This window comes from Leuresthes tenuis, unplaced genomic scaffold (genome assembly GCF_036924035.1).
Source record: "Leuresthes tenuis unplaced genomic scaffold, fLeuTen1.0.hap1 SCAF_14, whole genome shotgun sequence".
Classification (NCBI taxonomy): Eukaryota; Metazoa; Chordata; class Actinopteri; order Atheriniformes; family Atherinopsidae; genus Leuresthes; species Leuresthes tenuis.
The window spans coordinates 648,813-659,570 of record NW_027325368.1 but is presented as its reverse complement, the minus strand read 5'-3'; the positions used below and the strand labels follow the sequence as shown (position 1 = coordinate 659,570).

Below are 10,758 nucleotides of genomic sequence, written 5' to 3'. Positions count from 1 at the left end.
CTTTCTGAAGCCTTTAAAGTGTCCTGATCAATAGTTCTGCAGCTTTCTGTAACCTTTAAAGTGTCCTGATCAATAGTTCTGCAGCTTTCTGTGACCTTTAAAGTGTCCTGATCAATAGTTCTGCAGCTTTCTGAAACCTTTAAAGTGTCCTGATCAATAGTTCTGCAGCTTTCAGAAACCTTTAAAGTGTCCTGATCAACAGTTCTGCAGCTTTCTGAAACCTTTAAAGTGTCCTGATCAATAGTTCTGCAGCTTTCTGAAACCTTTAAAGTGTCCTGATCAATAGTTCTGCAGCTTTCTGTAACCTTTAAAGTGTCCTGATCAACAGTTCTGCAGCTTTCTGAAACCTTTAAAGTGTCCTGATCAATAGTTCTGCAGCTTTCTGAAACCTTTAAAGTGTCCTGATCAACAGTTCTGCAGCTTTCTGAAACCTTTAAAGTGTCCTGATCAATAGTTCTGCAGCTTTCTGAAACCTTTAAAGTGTCCTGATCAATAGTTCTGCAGCTTTCTGAAACCTTTAAAGTGTCCTGATCAATAGTTCTGCAGCTTTCTGAAACCTTTAAAGTGTCCTGATCAATAGTTCTGCAGCTTTCAGAAACCTTTAAAGTGTCCTGATCAACAGTTCTGCAGCTTTCTGAAACCTTTAAAGTGTCCTGATCAATAGTTCTGCAGCTTTCTGAAACCTTTAAAGTGTCCTGATCAACAGTTCTGCAGCTTTCTGTAACCTTTAAAGTGTCCTGATCAATAGTTCTGCTGCTTTCTGAAGCCTTTAAAGTGTCCTGATCAATAGTTCTGCAGCTTTCTGTAACCTTTAAAGTGTCCTGATCAATAGTTCTGCAGCTTTCTGTGACCTTTAAAGTGTCCTGATCAATAGTTCTGCAGCTTTCTGAAACCTTTAAAGTGTCCTGATCAATAGTTCTGCAGCTTTCAGAAACCTTTAAAGTGTCCTGATCAACAGTTCTGCAGCTTTCTGAAACCTTTAAAGTGTCCTGATCAATAGTTCTGCAGCTTTCTGAAACCTTTAAAGTGTCCTGATCAATAGTTCTGCAGCTTTCTGTAACCTTTAAAGTGTCCTGATCAACAGTTCTGCAGCTTTCTGAAACCTTTAAAGTGTCCTGATCAATAGTTCTGCAGCTTTCTGAAACCTTTAAAGTGTCCTGATCAACAGTTCTGCAGCTTTCTGAAACCTTTAAAGTGTCCTGATCAACAGTTCTGCAGCTTTCTGAAGCTCTTTCACAGTTTTTCTTTGGACATTTTCTGCTTTTTCCCTCATCTTCAGTCCTTGTTCCTGAGCATTTTCAGAGGTTTTTTCTTTGTTCAGCCACTGAACTCTGACCTTTGAACCCTTCAGGCAGAAAAAAGGCTCCTAACTCAAGGGATGAACCAGTGTTGTGTCGACACAGAACAGACAACTTAGCAAAGAAGCCATTTTAAACTGGATCTTTAGGCTCTTTGTTACCAGCAGCCTGTCACAAAGACACATCATTTGTTCCCATTTCTTTAGCTGCATCTATGAAAAACAGCAAAGAAAACACAGTTTGACAGACAGAAAATAGGATTTCTGCAGCAACAAGGTGATTCCCAAAGAGCTATTAGCTGAAAACTTGGCATATCTCAGCATGGTGTGCAGTGTGTCCTTAAAACATTTGAGGAAACTGGACAAGTGGAGGACAAAAGAAGAAGTGTCAGGCCTAAAAAACTATCTCCAGCAGATGAACAGGATCTGAAAGTGATGTCCTTAAGAAAGAGGAAAAAATCCAGCTGTGACCTGACAGGACCTGAGAGATGCATCTGGACCTTCAGCTGATCCATCTACTGTTGGCCCAAGCCTCATCAGAAATGGGCTCCATGGAAGGGTGGCTGTCAAGAAGCCGTTCTTAAGGAAGGGAAACAGGGAGAAAAGGCTGAGCTGTGCCAAATGACACAAGAAGTGGACTGAAAATCAGTGGCAACAGGTCTTATGGAGGGATGAATCCTCCCCAGAGCCCGGACCTCAACATTATTGAAGCAGTGTGGGATCATCTGACAGAGAACGGAACAAAAGGCAGCCCACATCCAAAGAAGAGCTTTGGGATGTCCTTCAAGAAGCCTGGAGAACTATTCCTGAAGACTCCTTATAGAAATGACAGAAAGCTGGTCTCAGAGGGTTCAGGCTGTGTTGGAGAATAAAGGAGCTCAGACCAGAGATTCACTTTAAAGCTGCTGAGAACTGATAAAAACTCTGTTTCTGCCTCAGATTCTGGGTTTATGTTCAGGTTTGAACATGTTTCAGTGAATCTCTGCAGCTGCTTCCTGTTTTTATGTAAAACATAAAGAATGAAGCTGATCAGGACTGTGTGTCAGTGAGAGAATCTGTCAGCAGGATGACCTTCAGTTCACCTCCAGAAGTTTGGACCAACAAACAAACATCTGTCTGAAACGTCCCACCTGGTCCAGGTGTAACAGGACCCAGTCAGCAGGTAAACAGCTCCGCCCACTCACTGCTGTTTGTTAGACAATGATGTGGATTATCTTCTGGTTTTTTTTGCTGACTTCATCACCTGAGAGCGTGACATCACAGGTGAGCTGGGTCTGAAGGCTAACCGGCTGTTAGGTGGCATCGCCCGCGCCGGCCTGGGACTGGGCTGCGGCTCCGCGGCCACTCGGACCGTGTTGCGGCCGTACAGCCGCCGCTCGTACTGCAGCAGCTGCTCCCAGAAGCCGGCGTTCAGCCGGACAAAGGGTCGGCTCTCCTGGACCCAGCGGTGAGCCTGGCACAGCGTCACAGCCCGATAACGCATCAGGTACGCCATCACCAGCGCCGGGGAGCGGCTCATCCCGGCGGCGCAGTGCACGAGTGTGCCTCCTGCACGGTTGCTATGGATCCGCTCAGCCACACGATCGAAGTGGTCGCCGAGGCGGGCGCTGGGCAGGTCGCAGACGGGGACGCGCACACACTCCACGCCCGGGTAGGCGGGGCAGGTGTGGTTCAGTGTGGCGTTGACAATCAGAGTGATGCCTTTCTGTGACACGAGCGCCGCGTTCAGGGCGCCATCGGCGCCACTGAGGAAGAGTGTTGGTGTGACCTGAGACAGCGACATCCGATCTCTGAGGAACTGCAGCAGGTGAGCGGGTCGGCAGGTGAGCGGGTCGGCAGGTGAGCGGGTCGGCAGGTGGGCGGGTCGGCAGGTGAGCGGGTCGGCAGGTGGGCGGGTCGGCAGGTGGGCGGGTCGGCAGGTGAGCGGGTCGGCAGGTGGGCGGGTCGGCAGGTGAGCGGGTCGGCAGGTGAGCGGGTCGGCAGGTGAGCGGGTCGGCAGGTGGGCGGGTCGGCAGGTGGGCGGGTCGGCAGGTGAGCGGGCCGGCAGGTGAGCGGGCCGGCAGGTGAGCGGGTCGGCAGGTGAGCGGGTCGGCAGGTGAGCGGGTCGGCAGGTGGGCGGGTCGGCAGGTGAGCGGGTCGGCAGGTGGGCGGGTCGGCAGGTGAGCGGGTCGGCAGGTGAGATGAAAAACTACCATCTGAAAAAGAACAACACATCACAGAAGTAACAAAACAAACAAACATGGTCAGATATCAGCAAACTGATAACACGAAACTTTGATCCAGAACATTAGAGGCTGTGGCATTCACAGCGTTATGTGTCAGCATAACGGGCCTAACCTGACCTAACCTAACCTAACCTAACCTGACCTAACCTGACCTAACCTAACCTGACCTAACCTAACCTAACCTAACCTAACCTGACCTGACCTAACCTAACCTAACCTAACCTGACCTAACCTAACCTAACCTAACCTAACCTGACCTGACCTAACCTAACCTAACCTAACCTAACCTGACCTAACCTAACCTAACCTAACCTAACCTGACCTAACCTAACCTAACCTAACCTAACCTGACCTAACCTAACCTAACCTAACCTAACCTAACCTGACCTAACCTAACCTAACCTAACCTAACCTAACCTGACCTAACCTGACCTAACCTAACCTAACCTAACCTGACCTAACCTGACCTAACCTAACCTGACCTGACCTGACCTAACCTAACCTAACCTAACCTGACCTAACCTGACCTAACCTGACCTAACCTAACCTAACCTGACCTGACCTAACCTAACCTAACCTAACCTGACCTAACCTAACCTAACCTGACCTAACCTAACCTAACCTGACCTAACCTGACCTAACCTAACCCTAACCTAACCTAACCTGACCTAACCTAACCCTAACCTAACCTGACCTAACCTAACCTAACCTAACCTGACCTGACCTGACCTAACCTAACCTAACCTAACCTGACCTGACCTAACCTGACCTAACCTGACCTGACCTAACCTAACCTAACCTAACCTGACCTAACCTAACCTAACCTAACCTGACCTAACCTGACCTAACCTAACCTAACCCTAACCTAACCTGACCTAACCTAACCTGACCTGACCTGACCTGACCTGACCTAACCTGACCTAACCTGACCTAACCTAACCTAACCTGACCTAACCTGACCTAACCTAACCTAACCTAACCTAACCTGACCTAACCTAACCTAACCTAACCTGACCTAACCTAACCTAACCTAACCTGACCTAACCTGACCTAACCTGACCTAACCTGACCTAACCTGACCTAACCTAACCTGACCTAACCTAACCTAACCTAACCTGACCTAACCTGACCTAACCTAACCTAACCTAACCTAACCTAACCTAACCTGACCTGACCTAACCTAACCTAACCTAACCTGACCTGACCTAACCTAACCCTAACCTAACCTGACCTAACCTAACCTAACCTAACCTGACCTGACCTAACCTAACCTAACCTAACCTGACCTAACCTAACCTGACCTGACCTAACCTAACCTAACCTAACCTGACCTAACCTAACCTAACCTAACCTGACCTAACCTAACCCTAACCTAACCTGACCTAACCTGACCTAACCTAACCTGACCTAACCTGACCTAACCTAACCCTAACCTAACCTGACCTGACCTAACCTAACCTAACCTAACCTGACCTGACCTGACCTAACCTAACCTAACCTGACCTGACCTGACCTGACCTGACCTGACCTAACCTAACCTAACCTAACCTGACCTGACCTAACCTGACCTAACCTAACCTAACCTAACCTGACCTGACCTAACCTAACCTAACCTGACCTAACCTGACCTAACCTGACCTAACCTAACCTAACCTGACCTGACCTAACCTAACCTAACCTGACCTGACCTAACCTGACCTAACCTAACCTAACCTAACCTAACCTGACCTAACCTGACCTAACCTAACCCTAACCTAACCTGACCTAACCTAACCTAACCTGACCTAACCTGACCTAACCTGACCTAACCTAACCTAACCTAACCTGACCTAACCTGACCTAACCTAACCTGACCTAACCTGACCTAACCTAACCTGACCTGACCTGACCTGACCTAACCTGACCTAACCTGACCTAACCTAACCTAACCTGACCTAACCTAACCTAACCTAACCTGACCTAACCTAACCCTAACCTAACCTGACCTAACCTGACCTAACCTGACCTAACCTAACCTAACCTAACCTGACCTAACCTAACCTAACCTAACCTAACCTGACCTAACCTGACCTAACCTAACCTAACCTAACCTGACCTAACCTAACCTGACCTAACCTAACCTAACCTAACCTGACCTAACCTGACCCCAGCTGGTCGAGGCGGATGGACACCCTTCCTGGTTCTGGTTCTGCCAGAGGTTTCTTCCTGGTTCTGCCAGAGGTTTCTTCCTGGTTCTGGTTCTGCCAGAGGTTTCTTCCTGGTTCTGCCAGAGGTTTCTTCCTGGTTCTGGTTCTGCCAGAGGTTTCTTCCTGGTTCTGGTTCTGCCAGAGGTTTCTTCCTGGTTCTGGTTCTGCCAGAGGTTTCTTCCTGGTTCTGCCAGAGGTTTCTTCCTGGTTCTGGTTCTGCCAGAGGTTTCTTCCTGGTTCTGCCAGAGGTTTCTTCCTGGTTCTGGTTCTGCCAGAGGTTTCTTCCTGGTTCTGGTTCTGCCAGAGGTTTCTTCCTGGTTCTGGTTCTGCCAGAGGTTTCTTCCTGGTACTGGTTCTGCCAGAGGTTTCTTCCTGGTTCTGGTTCTGCCAGAGGTTTCTTCCTGGGTCTGGTTCTGCCAGAGGTTTCTTCCTGGTTCTGGTTCTGCCAGAGGTTTCTTCCTGTTAAAGGGAGTCGTTCCTTTCCACAGTCCCTCAGGCTCAGGACGGGAGATTGGACTGAAGACAAGTTTCGGTCCAATCTGTTGGTTTCCTTAGCTAGGATATTAATTTTTTTAATTGGCTCCATATGAATTAATTGGATTATGATTACAATGAATTGAATTCCAATTGGCTTGAATTGGACTTTATTACTTAAGTGCCTTGAGATGATATTTGTTGCAATCTGACGCTTTATAAATAAAACTGAACTTGTGTGAAGTCTGTATTGTTTGTGGTTGTCACAGCAACCGTGCCTGTACTTCACTTCCTGTTTACACTAAACGTATGTTGTGTGATTCCTGTACGTCTCTCACTCCTGGCGCTGGATCAGTCTCAGCAGGCCTTTCTGCTCACTTTACGTTTGGCATTTTAGCCGAGCTTAAAGGCAGGAGGGAAGACGAGTAAATGGAAGTGTTTGAGCGAAGATGCACCTGCTGTGGGCTCGGTGCAGGAAGAGGGTTCTGTTGGAGGGCAAGAAGGAGCAGCCAGCCAGTCGGGCCTGCTGGTTCTTTGGCTCCAGTGGACCCGTCCCCCACAGATGAACCGCATCACAAGGACAGGAGCCGAGTTTTAGGCCTAATGCTAACAAAATGTTGAGTATATTTCATTGGGCAACTATTGAAAATAGGCAAGGCAAGTTTATTATAAGGCAATTCAAAGTGTTCAATTGAAAGATAAATATGTATGCGAGTTAAAAGAAGAAAGACATTTCTGGTTTAACAGAAAGAGGGAGGTCTGCTGGCCCATCCAAAATGGAAAGTTTCCAACCCGACTCCGGTCCTCTCCTCCCTGTCGCTGCTGCACTGAACGCCGCGTCCCGCTCTGTGCTAACGTTACATGATCAGTTTCTGTCCTTTAAATGGCTCTGATGTCCACAGCAGCCTCTGAAGCTTCACCGCTTCAAAGTCTGCAGTTTCCATCAAAAGGTCATAAAGACATAAAGACTTTCATACAAAACTGAGAAATTCATAGTTTCTTCTCACATAACAAACATATTCTTGGGTAAAACAGGTAGCGATGGGAGAAATCAGCCTTCAGTTAATCCACCCAGAACACCATGTGCTGCTGCTTCATGCTTCGTCTCATCAGCCTTTTCTCTATGAATCCCAAAAGCTTCATATTAAACTAAAGAACGAGAGTTACCTGCTGCTGCCTCATCTGATCACTGCTGGGACCCAAACAGACACCGTAGAAGGCTGTGAGCAGGTCCTGCCGCCAGCCAATCACCTCAGGGGGTAATTTTAGTCCAACAGCTGAAAACTGGGGCCGAGGTCACATGACTCCGACCAAAATAAGAACAGAACCCCGGACATTCAGACGGGTTCAGGGACCCCAAAACGGGATGAAAACAACCGATAGACCCAGTAAGTCCTGAGAGGAGGAATTAAAGGACTTATAATAATCCTAACAACTGTTAGTATTCATCATGCGTCTATTTGGTTTGTCTAAAAGCTTCTTTAGTTATTTATTTGTCAGAGGTCTTGTTGAACATCATTAAATGTGATTATTAAAAAAAGAAACCATACAGTAATTTGTGGCAAACAAATTGAACAATCCTCAAAAAATACCATAAAGTCATCAACAATGCTGAGTAAGCTGAAAATATTTAACCCCGACCGACGTCGGTTTCTTTGTTTTATCATAACCTCACTTTCATACAAAACTGACTTTACAGTTTACAGGCTTCTTGTTTATTTTGTTTTGGGTTGTACTTATAAATACATTTTCAGTTTAAAGTTACTTAAAGTGTGTGTTCTCCTCTTTTTGTCATGGCTCACGAGCCTGGTCTGTACATGATGCACCTCTCCTCCCTCCATGTTCTGCTGCTGTAGGCCCAGCCTGCTGGGGGAGCTCCCATGATGCACCTCTCCTCCCTCCATGTTCTGCTGCTATAGGCCCAGCCTGCTGGGGGAGCTCCCATGATGCACCTCTCCTCCCTCCATGTTCTGCTGCTATAGGCCCAGCCTGCTGGGGGAGCTCCCATGATGCACCTCTCCTCCCTCCATGTTCTGCTGCTATAGGCCCAGCCTGCTGAGCAGCTCCCATGATGCACCTCTCCTCCCTCCATGTTCTGCTGCTACAGGCCCAGCCTGCTGGGGAGCTCCCATGATGCACCTCTCCTCCCTCCATGTTCTGCTGCTATAGGCCCAGCCTGCTGGGGGAGCTCCCATGATGCACCTCTCCTCCCTCCATGTTCTGCTGCTATAGGCCCAGCCTGCTGGGGGAGCTCCCATGATGCACCTCTCCTCCCTCCATGTTCTGCTGCTGTAGGCCCAGCCTGCTGGGGAGCTCCCATGATGCACCTCTCCTCCCTCCATGTTCTGCTGCTATAGGCCCAGCCTGCTGGGGAGCTCCCATGATGCACCTCTCCTCCCTCCATGTTCTGCTGCTATAGGCCCAGCCTGCTGGGGGAGCTCCCATGATGCACCTCTCCTCCCTCCATGTTCTGCTGCTATAGGCCCAGCCTGCTGGGGGAGCTCCCATGATGCACCTCTCCTCCCTCCATGTTCTGCTGCTATAGGCCCAGCCTGCTGGGGGAGCTCCCATGATGCACCTCTCCTCCCTCCATGTTCTGCTGCTGTAGGCCCAGCCTGCTGAGCAGCTCCCATGATGCACCTCTCCTCCCTCCATGTTCTGCTGCTATAGGCCCAGCCTGCTGGGGAGCTCCCATGATGCACCTCTCCTCCCTCCATGTTCTGCTGCTGTAGGCCCAGCCTGCTGGGGAGCTCCCATGATGCACCTCTCCTCCCTCCATGTTCTGCTGCTATAGGCCCAGCCTGCTGGGGAGCTCCCATGATGCACCTCTCCTCCCTCCATGTTCTGCTGCTGTAGGCCCAGCCTGCTGGGGAGCTCCCATGATGCACCTCTCCTCCCTCCATGTTCTGCTGCTGTAGGCCCAGCCTGCTGGGGAGCTCCCATGATGCACCTCTCCTCCCTCCATGTTCTGCTGCTGTAGGCCCAGCCTGCTGGGGAGCTCCCATGATGCACCTCTCCTCCCTCCATGTTCTGCTGCTGTAGGCCCAGCCTGCTGAGCAGCTCCCATGATGCACCTCTCCTCCCTCCATGTTCTGTTGCTGTAGGCCCAGCCTGCTGAGCAGCTCCCATGATGCACCTCTCCTCCCTCCATGTTCTGATGCTACAGGCCCAGCCTGCTGAGCAGCTCCCATGATGCACCTCTCCTCCCTCCATGTTCTGCTGCTGTAGGCCCAGCCTGCTGAGCAGCTCCCATGATGCACCTCTCCTCCCTCCATGTTCTGCTGCTGTAGGCCCAGCCTGCTGAGCAGCTCCCATGATGCACCTCTCCTCCCTCCATGTTCTGATGCTACAGGCCCAGCCTGCTGGGGAGCTCCCATGATGCACCTCTCCTCCCTCCATGTTCTGATGCTACAGGCCCAGCCTGCTGGGGAGCTCCCATGATGCACCTCTCCTCCCTCCATGTTCTGCTGCTGTAGGCCCAGCCTGCTGAGCAGCTCCCATGATGCACCTCTCCTCCCTCCATGTTCTGCTGCTATAGGCCCAGCCTGCTGGGGAGCTCCCATGATGCACCTCTCCTCCCTCCATGTTCTGCTGCTGTAGGCCCAGCCTGCTGAGCAGCTCCCATGATGCACCTCTCCTCCCTCCATGTTCTGCTGCTATAGGCCCAGCCTGCTGGGGAGCTCCCATGATGCACCTCTCCTCCCTCCATGTTCTGCTGCTATAGGCCCAGCCTGCTGGGGAGCTCCCATGATGCACCTCTCCTCCCTCCATGTTCTGCTGCTATAGGCCCAGCCTGCTGGGGGAGCTCCCATGATGCACCTCTCCTCCCTCCATGTTCTGCTGCTGTAGGCCCAGCCTGCTGAGCAGCTCCCATGATGCACCTCTCCTCCCTCCATGTACAGATGACATCATTGCTGTCAGTAACTTGTGTTTCTCTCTCTCAGCAGGTATCTCTGGCCTGGTGTTACGCTGCTTGTTGTCCCCTCTTTCCTGTCCTCTCAGCCCCAGCTGGTCCAGGCAGATGGACCCTTCCTGGTTCTGGTTCTGATGGAGGTTTCTCTCCACATTTGTTAAGAGAAAAAACAAGGACGATTCACCTGGATTCGCCGTCTCCAACACATAATGCAGTTACCATGAGGACGGCTACATTTTTGTCCAACACCACCTCAAATTTAGTGCGTAACATTTTCTAATTAAGTTGGCTGAGACAGCAAGAAGCAGAGTTCTTACTGAAGAACCCAGGATGAGGAGTACAGAATAAACCGGTCCCAAAGAGGAGCGTCATGTGGTGTGAAACTTATTGAAGGAATGAGCGTAACTTCACAGCCAGTCTTTAGACATCAGAAAACTAAATCTGAACCCATCTTTCTGAAAATGATTTTAAAAGGATTTTAACCTTTTAAAACATTTTAAATTAGATTTAATTTGATTAAGTTTCACTCTTTAAGTCTGATTGATTGATCTGGATATTTTACATATTGGTTAATACCAGCTATTGATCTTGTACGTCCAAGTGTAGCTTTTCTTCCGGTCAGGGAGGCGGTGAAGCCACAAGTGACCAGAAACTCACGACAAT

General features: G+C 49.6%; 1 protein-coding gene across 1 annotated transcript; it reads right to left on the bottom strand.

Annotated features, from left to right (window-relative positions):
* Nucleotides 1-2,233: 2,233 nt before the first annotated feature.
* Nucleotides 2,234-3,610, bottom strand: LOC140268802 (dual specificity protein phosphatase 18). The gene has a single exon (XM_072363787.1). It carries the CDS (start codon nt 3,078-3,080, stop codon nt 2,508-2,510), a length of 573 nt encoding a protein of 190 aa, XP_072219888.1. The 5' UTR covers nt 3,081-3,610; the 3' UTR covers nt 2,234-2,507.
* Nucleotides 3,611-10,758: the final 7,148 nt, after the last annotated feature.

What these genes read in the sequence shown, in the direction of transcription:
- LOC140268802 (XM_072363787.1), bottom strand. Translation starts at nt 3,080, where the DNA reads ATGTCGCTGTCTCAGGTCACACCAACACTCTTCCTCAGTGGCGCCGAT.